This window comes from Heteronotia binoei, chromosome 2 (genome assembly GCF_032191835.1).
Source record: "Heteronotia binoei isolate CCM8104 ecotype False Entrance Well chromosome 2, APGP_CSIRO_Hbin_v1, whole genome shotgun sequence".
In the NCBI taxonomy this organism is placed as follows: domain Eukaryota; kingdom Metazoa; phylum Chordata; class Lepidosauria; order Squamata; family Gekkonidae; genus Heteronotia; species Heteronotia binoei.
The window spans coordinates 157,862,001-157,886,351 of NC_083224.1; the positions used below are offsets into that span (position 1 = coordinate 157,862,001).

The window sequence follows — 24,351 nt, forward strand, 5'->3', positions numbered from 1 at the left end:
ATATATATATACACACACACGCATACGCTCTTAGTATTTGCTCACTAGATGGAAGGAAAGGTATCAGAATTGTAGTGTGGTATTTTCGTGGCAACCAGAAAGCTGGAATTTTGCATGCATGTATTTATAAAATACTCTGATTGCTTAAAAAAAATTAAATGTATGGAGGGAACTTCTCAGCTTTAGTCCCTGCAGAAGGGGGACAAGATGAATATCAGATGGGTATGTGGCTCTGCCTTGCTTACTAGGCATTTTGATTTGTACTGACATGTCATTGCTAAGACTGCAGCAGCAGTAGAGGAGCAGCACTGCCAAGGTGAATGCAGCAGTGCAGTGAATATCAGATGGGAATTTATAAGACCCTTATACCCCATGCAAACAATATTGTCTTGATCTGATCATTTCTTACTTGTTTATCTCAGTTTGTTTCCTGTGAAACCTGGTGGTGATCAGCATTCTTCTTTCCCTTGTAGATTACTGCAAAAAAAAACAAACCCCAAAGTACACATCTCAGATTTTGTGAGTTAAGCTAAGTAGATGGGCAAACTATTTTTACCCTGCCCGCTTTAATTCCATTTTCCTAGACCCCTTTCAAACTGCCTTTGTATTCCATTTTAGTAACTGGTTGGTAATGGATTTTTTCTGTCATTTTAAATAGACCCGTTTTAGTAACCAGTTGCTAGCCGAATTTATTTAACTGTTCATACAAACCTGCTTGCGTTGGGTTAGCAAAGCGTGGTTGAACTGCTTTTAGAGAAACTGCTTTTGTTCATTTTCAACCCCTTTGTTGCACTTCTGAATCACTGCTGTTTAAAAAATGTCCACAGCACTTCCTACAATGCTTTCTTCCCCCACTCTTTTTTGCCACATGATCTTCCTAGGACCTTTTTTTAATGTTCTAAAATGAGTGCTAGAGTGGCAATGTGAAAAGAGCCCTAGTCTTTCCCCCTCATCTGTCTCGGGATTGTTGCTCCTGTTTCCTGGGACTGATTATCTCTTTGAAAGACATTACCTGTCCTATCCTACATGTGTGGGGAGCCAGCTTTAGACTGTGATGATGACCAGCCTGAAGGTTTAAGAAGAAAGAAGTCCAAGATGAAAAGTCATTTTACAGGGGATAGCCCTAGAGTTGAAAAATAGTTTTGATTGAGTCCTTGCACTAAGTACTTTAAAATGTTGTGCTAAGTGATTTTAATATTTTAAATACATCCCAGATTATTTCCTTAGACTCAGAGTAGCTAACAAATCAACAGCAAATTGAAAACATACAAATATTCATGAACAAGATGACATCTAAACCAGAACTGACCAATAATGACTGGGTTTTACTTTCTTGTAGGTTAACTGAGTTGTCTTTGTTGAGCAAATTTTCCAGGGTTGGAAAGTGAGCTGTCTTATTTTTACTTTCTATGGTATATAGCTTGGGCTTGTTTCCTTTAACTATCTTTTAAGACACATTTCAGGGAGCCTTCCTATCCTGTGGTGCTAAACCTGTGCAGGAAAAAAATGTTTTGAGATTCCAAATGCCATCAAATAAATATGAACCCAAGTGACCAATACCTTGAGATCTTCCAAACCCACGTATAGATCACAAAGCTAGAAATAGTAAAATCTAAGGATCTGTGAAGCTTTTTTATGCTTCAAGGGTTTTTTTGCAAAATCAAAGATTATTATTCTTAATCTTTCTTTTAAAAGGTGAATTATATAAGTGGTGAAAGTGAGACTTTGCCAGTATAATTTCAGGGTACGTAAACTAAATTCCCCCTCATCCAGTATCCACCAAAAGTGACCCAAATGGCCTACTTACCCATTCCTACTGAACTTCCAGAACAAGTCACTAGAAATATAAAGAAATATACAAAGCTGAAAAGTTGGATATCTGATAAATTGCACATTAATGCAACACTGTCCTATATTCTAAGTTTCAGCCCGGCCAAATACAAGGAGACTGCAGTATGGAGACTGGTGCCATGAACAAAACAACATGTTCTCATGTCCACAGACCTGAAAAATGCCCCAGGTTTACTAAAAAAAACCCCATTTCTTAATTGGGGATTTAAAAAACACCCAAGATGGCAAAAATGAGTCTGTAGCTTTTAGAAATGGATGTCTTCAATGGCTGTTACTAGGCAACCATAACAGTTTCTGGGTTTGGTTTTTGTGAAATAAAGGCAGTGGGAGGGGTAGGCCTTTAAGGGAGAACTGAATCTTCTTGGTAGCATGTTGCTTGCATGACTCACCCAGGCCACCACTGACTGCTATTCTGCAGCTGCCTGATGAAAACGAATGAAGTGTTGTGGGTAGAGTTGCAGACTACCCAGTTACCCTGTGAAACTTGGAGTCAGCCTAATTTGCTTCACTGGAAGGAAGGATTGGTCATTAAGAACACCTAGACACTTCACAGCCTGAGAGAAGCTGGGGCTGGTGCTCCACACCAGCCAGCCTCCTGGCCTAATCTGTAGGGAGACAGCCGGAAAGATGTGAAAATAAGGGATTGAAAAAGGAGGGGGGCGGAGCAGCAGAATTGCGAAGGAGTGCAGGAGAGGTCTCTGGAGAAAATCAAGACATGGGACAGGATCCCCTCCTGTGAGTTGAGGCAAAGAGCAATTGAGGAACAGTGATAGGGAAGAGGGGAAGGTTGACAGAAAGGATGGGGAGAAAGTGAGGGAGGGAAATCATAGCGAAGGCAGGGAAAAGGAAACAAAGGGAGGCAGTGGGATGCCTCTTTCCTGCAAATTCCGTATGAATCCCTACTTGTTTTGTAATATTTGCAAAGATATTCTGCAAAAGTATTTCACAAAATACCTTTTAAAAAGATACACAGTAAAAAGGATAGTTCTGGATTGCTGACTTTTAAAACAGCCAAATATTTAAATTTCAGTATGCAAACTTGCAAAAGATTAGCATATGAAAGCATAGTAGGATCAAAGTGATCCTAAATGTATACTGCTGTAATAGCAGCATTGACGTTGGATGGCGTCCTGCAATCGATAAGTGGAAAGTGCTTCCGAGCCTGGAAAAGTTCATCCCCAGAGTCATGAGATCCACATGGTCCATAAGAACATGAGAAGCCATCTTGGATCAGGCCAATGGCCCATTTAGTCCAACACTCTGTGTCACATGGTGGCCTATATATATACACACACACACTGTGGCTAATAGCCACTGATGGACCTCTGCTCCATATTTTTATCCAATCGCCTCTTGAAGCTGGCTATGCTTGTAGCTGTCACCACCTCCTATGGCAATAAATTCCACATGTTAATCACCCTTTGGGTGAAGAAGTACTTCCTTTTATCCATTTTAACCTTACTGCTCAGCAATTTAATTGAATGCCCACGAGTTCTTGTATTGTGAGAAAGGGAGAAGTGCTTCTCTATCCTCCATCCCATGCATAATCTTGTAAACCTCTATCATGTCACCCCGCAGTCGACGTTTCTCCAAACTAAAGAGCCCCAAGCGTTTTAACCTTTCTTCATAGGGAAAGTGTTCCAAACTTTTAATCATTCTAGTTGCTTTTTACAATGCTATAATATCCTTTTTGAGGTGCGGTGACCAAGATTGTACACAGTATTCCAAATGAGACGGCACCATTGATTTATACAGGGGCATTATGATACCGGCTGATTTGTTTTCAATTCCCTTCCTAATAATTCCCAGCATGCGTTCACCTTTTTTATGGCAATCGCATACTCTCTTGACATTTTTTCAGTGAGTTATCTACCACAACCCCAAGATCTCTCTCTTGGTCAGTCTCTGCCAGTTCACACCCCATCAACTTGTATTGTAGTTGGGATTATTGGCCCCAATGTGCATTACTTTGCACTTGGTCCAATACCCATGTGGACTGGAAGGCTGCTGTGGGGATGAGGAGAAATCATCCTCTGTTCTGTCAGTAGAGCTCTGCTGCCAGAGGGGAGGAACATAAAAACATAAGAGAAGCCATGTTGGATCAGGTCAATCAGGAGAAGGCAATTTTGCTGTTGCCTCCTAACCAGTCTCCCATCCTATGTGGTTATTCGTTCATGCTGGTCTTGCAATCACAGGACTAAACTTCCTTAGGGTCGAAAGGGACTGCTGAAGGGAACAGCATGAAAAAGATCCCATCTTTGCATCCATGGAGCACTGAATCCCACCGATTTTCTGTATGTTCATGGTTTTTCCTTAACTCACCAACTTTTTCTGCTTCAGCCGACCAGATATTGCTCCCTCTGTGGAGACAGGTGTGAGCCCTTTCCATTACCAGGTCAGGAGGTACTGTAGTACCTTTCATTGCAACAAAGAAATCAAATCCTTGCAATAACTAATTATGAATTGTGCCTTTTTGTGTGCAAAAGCTGGCTGCCATTGCCAACCATTAGCAAGAATAACTGGTAATTGGATGGAAGTTCAGTATGTGATAACACTTCTATGCAAGAGCTGGTCCTTAGTGGAAAGCATTACTAGCATAGAATGTTAATGATTCATGTTCTTAATTTGATTCATTTTCATGTACAAACCCTTCTGCAGTTGGATGGCAATTCAAGCAACTTAACTTTGTTACCTGAATATATTTTCTTAGGGCAAAATGTAAGTTTTGATCCATTATCAGTTACTGGTGATACCACGACTGTATAGACATCTCCACAGGGTATCTCAGTGACATCACAGTAACTCAGGTCTGCCCTGGGTGTGCAGGTGAAATTTCCTTTTGAACCATACAGATCTGTAGTATAGTTTATTGACCGTTCCAAAGTCCGCCAATATATTCGTATACCATTATTGTCCAGTCTATACAGTTTAACTCCAGCTGGGCAGCAGGCACCTCAGAGGAAAAAGAAATTGAATAGTTGTTAATTTTAGACAGTAAGAACTGCCAGAATCCATAACTAATTTGTATTGGGTTAAATAAAGTAATTTTTCAGACAGCATACTGCATTAGGTTCTCTAGTAAAACAAGAGCCAGCCAGCTTGGAAAGTTAATCTCCTGTAGCCTAAATCTAGCCATTATAAATGCCTAAACAACGGCCTAGAAGCAAATGAAGGTTATTTTGATATATACTTACTTCAAAATGAACAGTTAGATGAGGTGTAGGATGTATCAATAGAATAACAAGGGCAACAGTGGTGGGTGCCCTCAACATCTTCTGGAGGTATGGTTCAGAGGTCCCATTTGTCCAATGCAAAAGTTTTAAAACTCTACAAATAGCCTAGTAGTGCATTTCTTTCTTTCTTTAAAATATTTATATACCCTTCTTTCTCACAAGCATCTCAAGGCTGGTAACCATAATATAAAACCAGTGTCAAAACTAAAACTGATATAAATCAGTGTTTAAAAATCCTTATGCCCAACTAAGCAGAATAGTCCTTAGTCCAGTAGTCCTCAATAGTCCAATTTTATTTAGGGCTGCATTTGATTAAAGCAGTCCTGAATTGTAATTTTAAAATTTAGTTTTGTTTTTATAATCTTTTATGTATTTCAATGTGTGTTGGCTTGAGCTCCCCGTGGAAGGCAACTAATTTAACTAAATAAATAAATTTAATAGGATCAGAACAAAATATAATATATATATTGTTATATAATTATATAATTAACTATAATTTTATATAATATATATAAACCATATAATTAATAGGATCAGAACACTGAATACATGCATCTGATTTTTTAAATTTGCATTTACCACCTACTTACTGGAAGAAAATCTTCTGTATATGCAATCTGATATCAAGCCAGTTTCACTGATTGCTTTGACAGATACAGTGTAGTTGGTGCCACATGTGATGCATCCTAAGAGGCAACTGTTTTGGAGTGTGTGACATCTGGCCTGTCGTTTGTGTGATTCCAAAGTTGTTATGTACGTCTTCGCACCAGTCCCAGTAGACCAGCTGATGTTTGTTACAGACTGTGTAACTTGGGTTACTCTAAGATCAGCTGGGCAGCAAGGAGCTGGCAAGAGAAAGGGTTAGTTTTCCTTAGAATCTTTTTATTTTTTTACCAGTCTTTATTTAAAAAAAAACCATTTACCTCTAAAAGATTAGATATCAAAACAGATAATCAGTGCTCTGTGAGCTGTCGATCCTGTTCCAGACTACTGGTTCTAGTCCCAGAGGGCATAATTCCCCTTCGTAGGCTGTAATTTCATTCCTACACTCATGCTACTCCCATGGACTATCATTGCACCCTGGAGGCTATCATTCCTATCTCAGATCTTTCTAGGTCCAGATACCATCATTCCACTCATCCAGATACCATCATTCCTTTCCAGAACATCACACTAATGATCCAAAACAGCAATTTCCATGCATATTTTCAGCTCATTTAATTGATAAATATAATGCTCTATTTTTAAGTAAGCATTGTTGTACCTTTCCCCATAATTTTCTATTTTTCTTTCTAACTGAAGTCAGTCAGTGGTGGGAATCAAGACCGTGATCAAGCACACAGCATCTGGTGGACTGGACATTAGGCTGGATCCATTATAAGGACAGTGGATCTTCCTGCCTTTCCCTTCTGCCCAACAGCCATTTCTGACCTCAGGAAAGTTTATTCCTGCAGGTGAAAGACTAACATAGAATAATGGCATGCATATCTATGAGGAGCCCTGTGAGGGCAAAGGGGACATTTCTTCTTCCATTGGTGGAATTCTGTTGATGGGAGAGGTATGAAGGGTGATTAGACCCTTTCCTATTGTTGCCTCCTGACCTGTATGGCTTTCAATCCATAGAGGTCCCAGAGTCCTGGGCCCAACTTTTATGGGATTAGAAAGCACTGCTGGAGGTCCAAGAAATGGAAGAGAAACAGTGTCATCTGCTGATGGATCACTGGCTTCAATGCCTAGATTTTCATAGAGGAGTGCTTGTATACAGTTTGGGGTATGTGGATCTGAACCATGGAATGGGTGGGTGCATCCACATCAGGCTCTACATGAATAAGGGCCTTTGCAAATTGAAATTTGTTATCCAATAGTTAGATGATTTTGATTAGCCCAGTGTGCTAAGCGTTGCATCAGAAGAGGTGGTTCCCACTGACCTGGTTCTCCACTGTATATTTATCCAGACACTTGCATAAGGTATACTATCTCTTTTGTTGATGTGTTGGGAAAACAGTGAAGTCTAATTTTTTTTCAACATGTGATCAACCAATGGCAGTGTTGCATATACTTCAGCCCAGCCCAACAGGCAGCCTCAGACAGAGACTCATCTCTTAAACTCCATTTTCTACCTGTCATACAATGTTAGTGATGCATACATGGTAAATAATAAATAACATCTCTGTTCTGGTGTAACTTACCTGTCTCTAAAGGAATGCTGTAACTAGGCAAGCTGTTTCCTGCTTCTGTACTTGCAACAACACTAATAGAAAACAATGACCCACACGGGAGGTTATGGAGGGTGCATGAATTTCCAGAGCTTGTGCAGTCCCACATTCCTGCATCTCCTTTGGCCGTGACTGTGTATGTTGCTTCATCATTATTGGCAAGCCAGTGCACACTAATTACAGAGAGTGTTTCCTTTGAGACGCTTATTATTTCTGGTCTGCATGGAGCTGAAAATATTTGAGATGGGACAAATTTAAACTGACTTGAATGTTGTGTTGGAACTATTGCAAATGGCATTTGTTGTGGTGTACTCTGTTTAAGATCTGCTCAATGCCAGCGAGTTCCACACCTTAAACATCTCCAGGAAAGGTTGCATGAATTCACCTGCTTTTTTTTTTCTTTTTTCCAAATATACTATTCAGGTGTACATATCACATTCTGCTCCAATGATCCTGAAGGATTCATAAGCAACATCTGACCGGCTACTAGGGGTCTGTTTGTAGCAGTGTTTTACAAGTGTCGATATATAGAACTGCTTTCCTTTCTGAACTTTAAAAAAGGAACTGTTGATGCAACGGTACTTGACAGAAACTGACTGTGGCTGGCTTTGGAGAAATGGTTTGTAGCAGGGGTGGCCAATGGTAGCTCTCCAGATGTTTTTTGCCTACAACTCCCATCAGCATGGCTGATGGTTGGGGCTGATGGGAGTTGTAGGCAAAAAACATCTGGAGAGCTACCATTGGCCACCCCTGGTTTGTAGTATCACGCTATTACATACAGGCTTTCCAGAGAGTCAAGTGTTAAATCAGGAAGCTCTTCAATTCAGCAGCCTCCTATTCAGTACCAGATCTCATATAAAAAGGAGGATTTAATGGATAGTAGGTGATTTTCTCCATCATCACACTCATGCAGTTCCAGGGTGGATTCTCTGCTCCCCAGGAGGAACATTTGGAGGCAATATGAACTGCAGAGGAAAGAGGCATGTGAGGAAGTCACATTCTGCAGATGAAAATACCTTCGTCCATGGAAATTACCAATCTACCAGTGCAGCCCATTGGCAATTTGATTGCTTATTTATTTTTTCTATCCCATTTTTCTCCCTAATGGACTCAAAGACTTATTACAGTGTTTATCCCTCCTCCACTTTCTCTTCACAACAACCTTTTGTGGCAGAAAGGGAATATGAAACTATTGTCTCAAGTCCTGTATGACACTCTAACTACTGTGTCACACTGGTTCTTGGCATTGACACTGGTATCCTGATACAATTTCACTATTTGACTACATAGGACTTACTCGAAATGTGTATATATAGGATTTACTCAACTTATGTATATACCGTTTCATACTTAAAGGTATCGCTCCCCAAAGGATGATTACCTCAAGTTGTACAAAAAGATAACTGCTGAAAATGTCAATCTAAGTCAAAATACAAAACTTCATTATGCTTATCTGTTTGGGGGAGGGGGGGGCTGCTTTCACTGGGGGAACAATGCCTGGGTTCTTGTTCAAGTTAAAATAAAAAATGCCTGGGTATATTCAGAACTAGCAAGTTGGGAAGAACATCGGATTACATTTATCTGGGATATATTAGTTTTGTAGATGCAATATTTTTAAATATAATATAGGAGAGCATTCCAGCATTTGACTTCCCCAGCTGCAGTCTGCAGTGATATGATCCAGTAACAGCTACAAAATACAGGACATCTGGTTATGAGAGTAATCCTAAGTAGGTCTGCTTGGAATTAAGTTGTGTGTTATTCAAGGGGGCTTAAATACAATCTGAGCCCTTAAGTCAATCAGCTTTAGGACAAGATTTTCAAAAGGAAGAAACGTAGCAATTTGAACTTGGCCACTCTATCCAATATTTCCTCCTACCACATTTAGTGTAGGGTGGAATTTGGTTCAGTTTTGGAAGTAGCGATAACATTAGCCTTTTCAGCAATTAATCTTTTCTGCTTGCACACTACCTCCTTTGTTCTTAGCTGCTGTCTTGTATTAAAGGAAGTGTAAACCAGTAGAGTACCTGTTGCCACATGTTTAGTTGCACATGAGGTATTGCTCCCTCGAATTTCACTGAATGAATAGACAGTGATATTGTACTGGGTGTTGCATTGTAGTGCAGACAGGGTACAAATGGTGGCAGTGTCATGACACAACAGCTCATTGGACCAGTCTACAGCTTTGGTTTCATACATTTCAGCACCACGGACAGGAGACCAGACAATCTGAACAGTGTCACTAGACACAAACACTGGGTTGAAGTCACTCGGGCAGCATGGTGCTAAGGAAATAAAAGAAACAATGTTTGTTTCTAATGCTAATAATGCTCAAAGTTTTATCAGAATAAATAACAGTTAATGCATATCAGCACAAACTTTACCAGCATCACACAAATATAGTTTATGCTTCCCTTTGATTTCTCATCATCTATGGACTGCCTGCATTACCACCAGCCCTGATAGTCACCTTTTTTCTATTTATTTTAAATATATGTGCCATTTCTCCTAGACAAAGATAAAATATGCAGCCAATATGCTAAACACCAACTCTGCCAGTAAAAAGTTATGTTTTACAACCCCTACAGATTTACTAAATACAATTGAGGGGAAAAAAGATACGTACCAGTGGTATGGTTAAATATGTCGCCCAAGGGGCTCTGTCCTGCCCTGTTATAGGCAAAGACACTGATGAAATAGGTAAAGCCACAATCTGATTGGAAGTAGCACTGGGTCCGGGAGGTGTTGCAGTGCACCTCCAAACCATCATCACTTTTCACAAAGACCACGTAATAATCACTTAGATCAACATTGGACCATGATACTGACAAGTTGCCAGGCTCAGCTTTTTCAATTGTTACACTTTCTGGAGCACAAGGGACTGCAAAATCAAATATTTAACCCCAAAAAAGTTATTAAAATATGTTCCATACTGTAACACCAAAATACAACTTTTCAAAATGGAACCTCAACTCTATAAGAGGAATTTAGGGCCTGCTAATTTTCAATGCTTCAGGGTTTGGATGTGCCTGTCTGAAGTCCACATGTGCAAAAAGTCTCCTCGCTTGCCCAACCTGAGACTTAATGAGAGTGCAGCATCAATCCATAGAGGAGGGGCTATTTTATTAGAGTGTCTTCAGACTGCAAGCTGTGTGTTCTGCAGGCAACCTACAATGCAATGTGAGGACCTGTGGGTTTTGTTTTTAATAAAAATTAGTGAAAGTTGGCATGCTTGTGTGTTTGGATCCTAGATCTTGTTTGTAATTGCATATCTTTATTTTAGGATGTCTGACAAATTCCTAAGAACACACAAGTGAGGTTTGGTTTCTACCATATTCTTGGGCTCTTTCTTCACATGTTTTTAAATGCTTCTTAGAAGAATCTGTGCATCAATAATTTCATTTTATTTGTATCTCACAGAATTCTTGTCATGGAGGCTAAACTGGAAAAATATATAAATTTGTTTAACAACAGAAAGTATTGTTAAAATGCAAATATCGTCTTTTAAATCAGTGTCATTAGCTATTATCCCATAGGTGTAGAAGCAATCTGAAGCTTTGACACTGTAGCACTAAATGTGAAACATGAAAGGAGAACTTACTACCTTTCCTCCCATACATACATTCTGAGTTCTGCTGTGCTGGTTATATAGTACTCACTGGGGGCAAAGCTAGTCTTTGCATGTAAACATAATTGTCATGGGAACTTTAGCCAGACACCAGCTGCAAGTTTATTATGGGAACTTTATTTTGATATGCCACAGAGGCCTGATGCAGAATGGGTCCACAGGTCAAGCATACCTGGATTTATTAGAACATGTTTTGGCTGATTTAAAAAAAAAAACTCCCCTCCCCCTCCCAAGCAGAACACTTAACATTTTATTTGCTGGAGTTAACCAAATAATCACGGTAAAAATATCTAAGTTCCTATACTCTACTATTAAAACATAAGCTGAGAGAATGTGTATAATGTACTCTTGTTGTCCAAGGTGAATGCTATAGAGATATAATTTTAGGTAATTAACATTGTTTGTTCTGTTTCCATATGGCTTGTGGGCTGTAATAAAGATGGACTGATTGACAGGTGAAGAGTGCAGCTGAAAGCTCAAGCATTATTAGTCTGCAAGAGCTGGATGGGACCCCACTCCAGACAGCTGATCAATAGCCCTCTCTGCATTGTCTTTCCTCCAGCAACTGGTATTCTGGGGTGGATCTAGTCTCTCTGCTCAACAAGGTTTGTAGCCTTTCTCCAGCCTGAGAAGCCTTCCATTAAGTGTCTCCTCCACTAGCGGAGGGCTTCAAATGCTGCTGAGCAGAATGGAGCCATCTCACTGCCTCTGAAGCTAGAGATTCTAGTTAGCTATTACTGCTAACTAATAGTCATTGCTAGTTCTATGGGACATACATTTTCTAATTATTTTTAAAATGCCATTCTGGTTGGTAGGCGTTGTCACATCTTGTGGTGGTGAACTCCATAATTATCATAATCAAAATGTAATTGTTCCTGAACCGATGCCAATCAATTTGAGTGAGCCCAAATTCTAAGGTTATGAGCTGTCCAGCCTATCTGCACCATTCCTGATTTCATAACTATCTGTCAAATTGCCTTTCTTCTAAGCAACAACATGGGCAGTGATTGTCAGTTGACAAATGTGACAAGCCCACATTTCTTTATATCACTCATGTCTCTGCACATCAAGAACCATACAAGAATTAATTTAAATAACATACCAGTTTTGAATGTGGCAGCCTCAGTAGGAATGCTTGAACCAGCTTCATTGCTTGCTACAACAGAGAGGGAATACTCAGCCCCACACTCGAGTGACGGTATAGTGCAGAAACCTGACACTGTGCTACAGTTTAGCTCAGAGGTGCTGCTGCGGGCTGCCATGAAATAATTAGAAGCTCCTTCTGCTGGTGTGTAAGAGATAATAGCCCTCAAAGCTCCACTGTCAAACATCACCTGAACATCAGCTGGTGCGCGGGGCCCTACAAGAGGTCAAAACAAATATTAAAGAATTTAATTAAGTGGAACAGGTCTATTACATTTTTTATTATTCTATTACATTTTTAATTATTTTGTCCTTCCTCCAAGGAACTCATAAAACATTCTCTGCTCCTCCATGTTGTCCCTACAAACAATCTACGGCAACCTTGTGCTTTGTGAGGTAGGCTAGGCTGAGAAAGAGTGATTGGTCTGGCCAACACCTTGAATTATGCTTGGAAACACTGGAAGCCCGTGTAGATGGACCAAGACTGGAGTGATATAGTCCCTATGACCCACTCCAGTCAATATCCTGGCTGTGACATTCTTTCCAATTGAAGTTTCTGAACACGTTTCAAGGGCAGCTCATTGCAATATTGCACTAATCAAATCTGGATTTTACCAGGATATGCACCACAGTGGCACCGCAGTCCACAGCTGGATAACCAGTCAAAGCTGCTAATAGGCACTCTTGTCCACAGCTGCCACCTACTTATCCAACAGTAAGTCTGGGCCCAAGGGCACCTCCAGACAGTGCACCTCTTCCTTCAAGGTGAGTGCAACCCCATTCAGAATGGGCATCACCTTAACTCCAGGTCAGACCTTCCACCCACCAGTAGCACTTCCATCTTGTTAGGATTAAAGTTCAGTTTTTAGCCTGCATCCACTCCAGAACTGCCTCCAGGCACTGTTTCAGGGTTTCTACAACCATCCTGGGATCAGCTGAAAGTGAGAGACAGAGCTGAATGTCATCTGTATGTTGGTGACAACTCGGCCCCAATCTCTGAGACAGTGATTTTTAATCCAAACAATATAGGTTGGGTCTGATGGATCCCTTCTGCTAATGAGGTCTAACTCCAGTGGACAAAATCTTGCTCTATTGAAGTAATCTTCCATTGGAGTCAGAGTCTTTCCTTTGGAGCAAAACTCATTCATCCTATTTTTTGTCTTTCTGTACTTCCTGAACTGGTTTTGCTTTATTTTTTTTATAACCATGAATACATAAAGGGGTGATACTTTCACTCCTCTTTCATTGTTTCCACCAATGGCTAATACGACATTATTGACTGACAATTAACCCTTACGTGTCCTTTGGTTGTAGGTGAAGTCATCCCCAGGTATCCCACTGGCATCCCAAGCATGTGCCTTGATGGTATACAGAGTTCCTGGATCTAGACTAGAAAATACCAAGGAGGTGTTGGTGGTGTTCTCTTTCAGCATGCTGCCCAAACCATCTGATCTCATGACAGACACAAAGAATCCAACAGCCATGTATACAGCTCTCCAGCTCACCACTATGTTGCCATAACCTGGGGAACTTGCCATCAGGATTGGTGCAGCCAAGACTGAGAATGAACAAGCACAGGTTAAATTTAATGGGGGCTTGTATGTGTATGTAGATGATAAGGTTTCATTCTAGGGAAGCAATGTTAAAGCAGCTTCTTATTTTGCATTTTGTGCTCATATATACACACCTGAGTACAAAACCATCATGTATAGCAATCCATTGTGGAGACATCAACCTATAATGTCCTTGAAAATACATAGGAATAAGGTTTGAATAGTCAACCTTAGGGCTGATGCATTGACCATGCCCCCCAGGAGGATGGTGATGGACAGGAATAGCAGTTCTTGCTATTCTAGCCCTAGTACCAGCACTCTTCCCTCTGTTACCCAAACAGATGGGTTGCAGAAGGTGCTGAGAGCAGCTGGGCTGTCAAATGCACCCGCTGTCCCCAGTCTATGCTGCTCCAAGACCCGAGGAACCTGCAGTCAATGAAGCTGTGGCCTGATTCTTTCCAGCACAGTGTCTGTGTCATCCTTCTCTCCACCTGCTTTGGGGTGGTCCCCACTCCAAGCACAAATGCTTAACCTTTTTTCTTTTTCAAAACCTCAGTCACCACCTGAAGTACTAGGAGCAATGCTAGGCTCAAGAGCTTCCTCTAGAATGAATCAGCTAATAAATGAATAATCCATGATCCTTATCTAGCACAGACATTTTCATCTCTGAGGCTCAGTTCTGACTTAACAAGGAGCCATTGGTTTATTTTAACAACACATTGTTTTGTGAAAGCAGAATTCAGTTTGCAGACAAACATTCAAGTCCTTTTTTTTGCCTCCTCAAATGCTGGTTTAATAGGTACAGGAAACTACATAGGGTTGCCAATCCGCACCTGGGTTCAGGGAATCCTATGGGTTGGAGACTCTTCAGGGTCAAAGGGTTCAATTTTGAGTTGCTCCAACACGTTATCTCTGTACACTGGGGAGCATATGAGTGTGGCTCCAAGGAACAAACCTGGTCCATATTCATATGGGGCACATAACCAGAGTTAGGAGCAACTGTGGTTAATAAACTAACCTCAAACCAGGGTTTTGAATCCCAGTTAAATGTAAACCATAATTAGTGGAGTGCCGACTTTTAGTTAATCACATTAACTGAACTTTAATTTCATGTGACATCCTTTGAGAGTATCCAAATAACAGATACTTCACTTAATACTTCTACCTTGTCTTAATTTCATTTTAAATTGTTTAATCGCATCCATTTAACATAACCTGTTGTTGTCCAGAATGGATATGACTTGCTGCTTCCACTTCATTACATAACAAAGACCAATTCCCCAACAGTTGCAGTGCGGATGTATTTTGACCTGTGGCTCCCTCCAATTTCCCTTATGGCTTCCAGATCTAAAAAAAAAAAAAGACCAGGAAGCCACAGGGGAAATTGTGCCTGTGCAACAATTGGTGGGGAATCACTGGCTTGAGCCGGGGAAAGCAGAAACCCGGGGGGGAGCAACTGCTAGTGAGGAATTGGTCAAAATCAGAACAAATTGGACCCCTCTGATCATGATGTAGAATGATATTCACTGAGTTCTGCTTTCTTGAACAGCCTAGACAAAAATGAGCAGAGATAGTTTATTGACCCATGGGGATCAAGATTTTAAAGATCATCCAGCATCATTGCAATGATCCTCGGTGTCAAAAACCAGTTGGCTAAACCAAGAATCAACAAGGAGATGTTTCCCTTTCTTGCTCCTCATAAATGGATGATCAAGACTAACAAATTTTCCTTCCAAATCCAGGTTAGAAACCCAGATTTAACTAGATTTTGAGAAATAGTGCCAGTAATGCAATAGTACCAATAATGCATTACTGGTACTTGAAAATGCCAATAATATCTGTTTCTAAAAGAGATGAAAGCGTACCTGTCTTTGCCTTCTTTGCAGGTGAAGGTTGACTTCTCCCCCCAGCATTTATAGATCGGATGGATATTTTGTACACAGTAGCAGCCTTCAACCCTGTCACAGTGCCTGGTGAATTTATGATGATTGTTTCGATGAATGAGTCTCCATCCTGTGCTGTCAGCAAGTAACTGGATGCCCCTGCAACTGCTGCCCATTCCACTGTGATACTGTTACTCAACTTTGAATAAGCTTGTTCAATAATGGGGATTTCAGGAGCTTGGGGAAAAAAGGATATCTGGAACCAGGGTCATTTCAAAATCAACAAAGAAGTCAACAATCAAGGACATAACTTTGTTCATTCCTGAGTGTATTATTATTTTATAAGCATGATCTCAGGAAAGATTGATGAGTCTCCCCTTTTAGCTCATAAGGCTAGCACCATTTACTTTAGCAGCACTGCTGTGCATGAAAAAGCTAGAAGGATATGACTGGCTGAAAAAGCTACAAATGATGTAGCCTGATGAGAGAGGTCATGGCTCAGTGGCAGAGCATCTGCTTTGCATGAACAAGGTCCTAAGTTTGGTCCTCAGCATCTTCAGTTAAAAGGGCTCAGGGAGTAGGTGATATGAAAGGACTTGACTTGAGACCCTGGAAAGCCACTGCCAGTCAGTGTAAACAATACTGACCTTGATGGACTCAGAATAAGGCAACTTCATATGTATGTAAATAAAGAGTGATTAGGGTACAGCCTGCTGCATCTCTGAATGTTTAATTGCTGTGGCCCGGCCTCTCTTTAATCAATCTCTAGTGGGCAGAATCTTGGCATCAGAACAATGTAGTAAGGCAGCAAGCAGAATTCTCTATGGATACATAGTTCTTCCCTGTACTCACTGTAACCTGCCTGGGTATAAGTGTGAATCAACTGAAGAGTTCTCCAATTTAATTCAGAAAACATTAACAGTTTTGGGTGATGCTGTACTGGAGAGAAAGAGAGCACTTACAAAAACTATATACGTTACTTAAAATACACTCTGCTAAACTAAAAAAAACAAAAAGCAAAATGATATGTTAGCCTGCACATTGAAACATAACCAAAAGATTCATAACAAATAAAACAGGGTTTCAGAGATCTTGGCAGCATTACAGGAGCTGTACTTTCACAAGCATGATGAGCTCTTTTAGAACAATATTCTCATTGTGTTGAGCCAAGATTTCTTTCGCTCATTGCCAGCCAGCCAGCAAGCCAGATATGTCCCCCTTTTGCACCATTTGTCATGCTCCTAAGCATTGTTTAATAAAGCAGCACAGAAGATAAGGAACAGACATCTCTCATCTTTCTTCCACTAGAAAGTCTCTCCCTTCATTGGAAATGTTTCCATACCAAAATAACACCTGCAAATGTAATCAGACCTTAAATTTACTCAGGGCCTTTTTTTTAGAAAAAGCCCAACAGGAACTCATTGGCATATTAGGCCACACCCCCTGATGTCATCATTGTTTCAGACAGTGCTTTTGTGGGGAAAGCCCAACAGGAACTCATTTGCATATTAGACCACACCCCCAATGCCAAGCCAGCCAAAAATGCATTCCTGCTAAAAAAAAAAGCCCTGAATTTACTAAACAATTACATCTCAAATTACAGATATTCTGTTTTGTAGGAATCTTCTATGGACATTACTGCTTAGTAACTTAATGCCCTTATTTATGCCAAGATAGCTGTATTCTCTAGAACTGGATTTCTCAGACAAGGGCACCTGAATCCCTTCACACTGTGCAGGAAATATGGAAGAGAGAATGCAATCGCTTTAGTTTTACTGCAAGCCTAAGAAAGTGAAAAGTAATAGGACTGGCAGCGAAGAGCCTATGATGGAGATGGAAGGAAGGAAGTGCACTTCCAGGTTTCATAGGTATTTCATCTTCTTGAACTGCAAAAAGTGAGACTCAGATGGTTTGGGCTGAGGGTTTGCAACCTGCTGCCCTAGATAACTAGATTCTTCCTGTAAATTCCCCCAAAATCTAGCTGTATTAATCCATAGCAACAAGAACAAGCAAAAGTTTTCCTGGATGGTTGGTGGGATGCAGACCCCAGAGTGGGTCTCAGACTGGCAATCTGAGAGGGCAAACTGAGGTATAAAATTGAGAAGATGAGAAGTATAGTAAGAGTAGGCATGCTAGCAAGGAAGTTTTTGCCATGTCAAGTGTCAGTCCAAGTCTGCTGGTCTGAGCAGCAACTAGGAGATTCTGCTATTTCCCTATTTCTGCTCTGCATTTGCATCTGTTTCCTCTCCCTTCTCTGGGACCAACCACAACCAAACAGGAGATAAATCCAGCCATCACATGACCTACTGACTCAAAAGTTCTTTTGTCAATCCAAACTTACTCTCCTCATAACAATGCTGATAGGACTGCAGTTATAAGCAGCTTATTCCTGTAAAAGATTGCATCATATTTCTTTTCAAAACACATCTCTAGTAGCTTTAAAAGAAAACACAGAGCAATGCCTAACTTACCTGTTAATTGCATGGTCTGTGCTTCAGCCAACATAATTCCGTTCCTGTCAACAGCATCTACTTTTACAGTATAAACAGTGTTGGGGGTGAGGGAAGATATTGTACCTACGAATGAGAAATCACTGAAATGGGCTGACAGAGAGTGTCCCACTGTGTTCATAGAGGTTGCCTTGACTGTGTAAGAAAAGGCTCCTGGAAATTTGGGCCATCGGAGGTAAATGCTTCTTGATGTCACATCATAAACAGATACAGAAAAACCTGTAAAACAGATACACATATCCACTCTCTCTAATCTGCCACACAATAGTCACTGGCTATAGAAAACAGTGAGAATGTGAACACCACAAGCAATTATATTAGGAGTTAATTCTTCCTAAGAAACCTCTGGAGTTAACTCTGGAGTTAAATCATAAATCTGAGGTTATCAGTATCTCATCAAAGTATAATCCCCAGAAATCTTCGGAGGATAAGCCATGATCATTACATTGTTAGAACATAATATATGCATCTTAGGGCCCTGCAAGAGCTCATACAGTTCCACAGGGCCTGTAAGACGGCATTCTTCCACCAGGCATTTGCAAACTAGATTGCTGGCCACTACAGTCCCCAGGAAACATCTGGACCACCTCTTGCAAGCTGCCCTGTAGCAGCAGCAGAAAGGACCATCTAAGATCTGCCTACAGAGAACATAAATCTGAATTTAAGACCATAGCATCAAAATGTTAATTTTTCTATGTTTTTAAACTGTTTTATGGTTTTTATGTCTTTTATATGTTTTAAATTCATGCATACGCATGAGCATATAAGCTGCCCTGAGCTTGCTTCGACAGGGAGGGAGGGATATAAATGGAATTAATTAAATAAATAAATCTTGGGTAGACATGCTGAGAAGAACAGGAGTATCCAATTGTGAACCTTTTTAGCTTTCTACAAATGACAATAGAACTCAGGCAGTTATGGTTTCTTGATTATAGCCTCCATTTCTTAGACACAGTTTCCAGTATGTATGAGGGAGAAAACACTGATTTGAAGGATGAAGATTATCATCAAGTGGTTTTAGAGATATGGTAGGTCAAAAAAAGAACTGGTATATTATGGTGATGAAAAGAATGAGGAAATCCCTTATTCAAATCTCAGATCAGCCAAAAGTGACTAACAGGCAACAAAATAGGGTTGCCAGCTACAACTGGTCTCCAGGTTACAGAGATCAGTTCTCCTGGAAAAAAATGGTTGCTTTGGAAGGTGGGCTGTATGACATTATACCCTACTGAGGTCCCTCGCCTCCCCAAACCCCACCCTCCTCAGGCTCCACCCCCAAATTTCCAGGAATTTCCCAACCAAGAGCTGGCAACCCCGCAACAAACTGTCAGCTTCAGCTCCACCCCGACCGATCTCAGTGTGATAAGAATATTGGAATGTGATTGTAAAACTATGGGTTTCACACATAATTTTTTGGAGCATTGATCTCTAATGTGGTGCCATGGTACTTGCTCATGTGTTTCCTGGTGCTCACTTTCTTCTCCCCTAAAGCAAAGGGCTTTCTTTGAAACAGGAGGTACTTTAGAAAACCCCAGGAAAATTTTGCTTGCAGGGAACATCTTATTAATAGGAGGGTGCTTGATTTGGAACCTCCCACCATTCTGCAGTTAACTCTGTAGCAGTCATTTTTAGTGTCAGCTACATCTCATAGAGTAGCCATTTTGTAATGGCACCCTCTACCTGTTTTCAAAATCCAGAAGTGCCTGCATGCTCAACAAAGTTGGGAACCTCAAGTTTAGAAGAGCAGAAGCACATCTTGTACTTGTCTTTTTTTTCTCTTCTCATGTGCCCAGAAACCATTAATTACTTCTGGTTTAATGCAAATCAGTTTGAACTGGAAACCAGCTTTAAACTGTGGTTTTCAGTCATGGTTTGGAGGGCAGGCACAAACTATAGTTTGCCAAGCTGGATGTAATGTCAAACTATGATTTGTGTTAAACGTAAATTAACTTTCAGTGTGCAAAGGGAGGAGGGAGCAGAGCTATCAAATCTCCAAATCATGGTTTGGAAGGCTGGAATATTAAATAAGATCCTATGCTTGTGAGGTAATGAAAATTGAACATTTTGGTGGAAAGTGCTATAGAAATATGAAATAGCATTATTTGTATAATGTACAACATACAGTAATTTCTAAAGAACAAAGTCTGAGTTCACCTTTAAGACCAACAAAGTTCAATTCTGGCATGGGTATAAGCTTTCATGTGCATGTACTCAGGGTTGGATCCAGACTAAATTTTCTAGAGGCAGAATGGAACTTTCCTGCTGCCCCCTTCCACTACAGCCCACTGAACTCCATGAAATGCTGCTCTTTGTGGGAAAGGGACCTTGAAGAATATGAAGGAGGCATGCAGTGGGAAGGGGGAGTCAGTGGAAATAACTGATTCCCATGTAAATCTAACCCATTAGACTACATTTCAAATGCCTCAAGTCCTGCAACCCCCAAAATAACTAGGATATTTTGGATATATGTGAGTGGATATTACAGGGCTCACCCTGTAGTTAAGAGCAGTGTTTATGAAGTCCCTACAATTATAAAGACCAAAAACATGGAGTTTCATTTTTTCTTAAGTTTATTTTTTAAAATAACTGCAAAAGGCAAATACCTTTCTAGTTTTACCTGTGTTAGCTGAGATAACCTGTAAAAGAAGATCAAGAATATGTGAGAAAAGCATTGGGAGAAATTCTTTTTCTAGGTAATCAACACTTTATGTTTCTAATGCAAACAATTATGTCCTTTAAAAAAAGGGAGTGCAAATAACTAGCAAGATAACATATTTTGATATCTTGTTTAAATATGTATGGCTGCTACAAAGCTATTCATGAGTCTTGGCATAGGTATGGAGATCACATTACAAGTTCACCTTCCCCTCCTGCATCTGACTGCTGATCCTGAGGGGAAAGTTTCCAGTTGCTGACAGACCAGCATTCTGATTCAAAAAAAAACATATGAACACAAGAACCATTATTTACAAGGGAAGCTTCTTCTACATAATATCTCCAGTCTGGCAGGACTGGATCTACATTTTTTTCAAGGCAGAGCAAAATTAAAAAATGGCGCCCCCTTTTGAGCCAATCTATCTTATGGTCCCATAGAATACAAATACCCAATTAGGCGCCCCCCCTCCATCAGTGCCCAGGGCAAGCACCCCCCTCTGCCCCCTCCCGAGATCCAGCCCTGCAGTCTGGTAAGAGAAATCCACATATACAAGCAGCCATTCCCACATGTCCTTAATATAGACTAGCATTTGGATCCACATCTGTTACCAGGATGATGCCTATTGAAACCCTGCTGCCTAGATATGTCTTCTGATGTGAAGGGAGATGAGCATGCACATCAAGACTACTCACTAGCTGCCTACAACTCCAGCTGGATCTACATCAGCCTGCCAAAGCTTCAATATCCCTAAGACAGGAATTTTGGTGGGAGCCTGCATTATCTAAGGTTAGACTGGCAGGAACTTCTGGGAAGGCTTTTCTATTGGCTGCCCCAAAGAGGTGGAACTTGTTCTCCCAGGACATGAACATATGAACATATGAAGCTGCCTTATACTGAATCAGACCTTTGGTCCATCAAAGTCAGTATTGTCTTCTCAGACTGGCAGCGGCTCTCCAGGGTCTCAAGCTGAGGTTTTTCACACCTATTTGCCTGGACCCTTTTTTGGAGATGCCAGGGATTGAACCTGGGACCTTCTGCTTCCCAAGCAGATGCTCTACCACTGAGCCGCCGTCCCTCCCCAAGCCGCCGTCCCTTGGTGCCAGGACTTGGCACCAAGGACTTGGTGCCATCTTTACATACCTCCTGAAGGCAGCTTAGGACATTTTTGTTCTAGAAGGTTTTTGAATTAGTGATGACTGTTAGTGTTTCATGAGCTGATTTGCAAGGTACCTGACTTACGATGTTTATTGATTCTTTTGAGGGAGGGGGGTTAGATTGTGAGCCATTTTGTGGACCGTGGAAATGTAGAATGGCAGCATGTAACCTGACTAAATAAATAATTCAGAGGGAAAAAAATTAAGTTTTTTGTACTAAAGACTCTCCATTTGAACCACAGACAAGTTAAACTTGGGTATGAGGACAAAAGCATATCAGGTTTCCCTGAAAATGGACCTGATGTGATGTATTTTGAAATAGCTCTACAGAGGATCACAACAGAGTAAATTGAACACAATCAGTGTTCTCTAAATAAAGGTAGAGAGCCATGAGAACTATCAAGTATAGCAATGAGAGATTTCAAAAGTGGAGAAACCACAAGACAAGCTTGTCTCAAACCAAGGATGTTATATATTCTGAAATGTTTTGTTAATCAGATTGTCTGTGTTCTAAAACTTCAACAAATATTTAAAAATTTATTTTTCTACAAGAGGGTAGCCCCCAATCAACATCAAGCAAATAAACTAGTAAAATGCTGCAAAATTTAATTTATTGTTATATATTTATTTAATCTATCACCCCAATGTTTTGAGTTGCACAGAGGTCAATCCTAAGCATGTTTATTCAGAAGCCCTACTGAACTGAATTGAACTTACTCGCCTTACACTGCAATCCTAAACAGTTCAATAGACTTATAAGGATATAATTCTGCTTAATATTGTTCTTTAAAATTAAAGTTTGATCTTAAATATTTTAGTTAACACATGTTCTTCTTACGTACTTCAAATGCAAAAACAACATAGTTCCACAGCAATAGGATTTTTTAAAAAAAAATTGAAATAAGTAGCATATTGTAGACTTAATTCTGTTTTGGAAATGAGGAAATTGCTTTGACTCACCATTTTACAGCTGATGATAATGAATCCAGAAAGTATGAAAAGCCTACATCCAGTTGTAGCAATCATTCTGCAAGCTGGACTTTAAGTTCCCCCTTCACTTATAGATGTCAGGAGATCACCATCAGCAAAAATCAGCAGAAACCACCTTCCTATGTGTTATCAGCTATGTTTCAAATGCACTGAGAGCTTATGTTTGTCTCTAGCTCCTCCTCTTCTAGCTTTGCCTAGAAAGGTTGGAGTGTAGATGGAGAACAGTTACGTTTACCTAGCTAATAAATACTTATGATAGCCAATGGAACATGGAAACCATTCTTCCACTCCCCTTTTCTCTATTGCTCATAGATATACTGAGTGATGCCTGATCTGAGTTCTGAGCTGGAAATGGCTTTTGTTAGTTTGTACTCATTGAATGTCTCCCCCCCACCATTATATTTTATCCCCTCTTTAAGTGGATCATGTTTTACATCTTCTTATATAGTTTGATAAGTTTTCGTTTTTTTCATTTCATACATTCAGCTATATATCCAAATGTTACATACCAATCACTGAAGCTACTTAGCAATAGCCTTTCCTGGACAGAAAAGATCTGGTCACCTGTGGTACATGCCCTGATTACATCCAGGGCAATGCAATTACATCCGGGGCAATATAATGCACTCTACATGGAGCTGCCCTTCAAAAGTGTTTGGAAACTTCAGTTCTACAGAATGCTGCAGCCAGGATGTTGACTGGAGTAGATTGTAGGGACCATATTGCTCCAGCCTTGGCCGGCTTACAATTTTTTTCTAGGCACAATTCAAAGTGCTGGTCTTGACCTTCAAAGTCCCACATGGTTTGGGACCAACATACTTGAAGGATTGCCTAACTCTCATTAATCTCCCTGATCCTCATGGTCATCTTCAGAGGCCCTGCTTAGGGCACTCCCTACTGAGGTTAATCAAGTGGCAACCCAGGAGAGGGCCTTTTCAATCATGGCACCAAAGCTCTGGAACTATCTTCCCAGAGAGATTCATCTGTCCCCTTTGTTGCTATATTCTGCCTGTAAGGGAAGACTTTTTAATTTTGTTTGACATTCCCTCAATGATTCTTCCTTCCTAAGCAATATTTTGTATGTATTTTAACTGTTTTTTAAAACTTTTAAAAAAATGTTTCAATGGGTGGTGGATTTATTTTAATGGTTTTATAATGTGTTTTCACTATGTATGCATTTAACATCAAGGAGAAAGGTCAGGTGAAATCAGGCTGCAATGACTGAGGCATTAGTGCAAGCAAAGAGCTTTGGTCTTGTATATCAAGCTAATGAGAGGTTATTAATTTATTCACAGTTATTTAAATCAGAGTCTTTTGTTTTGGTGCTTTTGCGAACATTCTGGTTCACATTTTTTGAATAATCATTAACTCTTTTGATTCCCAGAAAGCTGAAGCTGTCTTCCCAGTACCCAAATGCTAGTATTTGGAATACCAGTACTCTTCTTGAGATGTTCATTGACTTTTAAGGTTTTGATAGGAATTTTCTAATCGTACCAGACCAGGGAATTCTGTAATCTTCTGAATAAATCACCCT

General features: G+C 40.3%; 1 protein-coding gene across 1 annotated transcript; it reads right to left on the bottom strand.

The window, feature by feature from the left end:
- Nucleotides 1-418: 418 nt before the first annotated feature.
- On the bottom strand, nucleotides 419-22,922 carry FNDC7 (fibronectin type III domain containing 7). The gene is made up of 13 exons (XM_060233345.1): nucleotides 22,788-22,922; nucleotides 20,635-20,653; nucleotides 17,979-18,236; nucleotides 15,490-15,744; nucleotides 13,369-13,629; nucleotides 12,031-12,288; nucleotides 9,927-10,181; nucleotides 9,328-9,585; nucleotides 7,274-7,528; nucleotides 5,675-5,929; nucleotides 4,544-4,804; nucleotides 1,808-1,837; nucleotides 419-477 (listed from the first exon to the last, which is right to left on the bottom strand). The coding sequence occupies exons 1-13, from the start codon at nucleotides 22,851-22,853 to the stop codon at nucleotides 419-421; spliced, it is 2,490 nt and encodes an 829-aa protein (XP_060089328.1). The 5' UTR covers nucleotides 22,854-22,922.
- Between the last annotated feature and the right edge of the window lie 1,429 nt (nucleotides 22,923-24,351).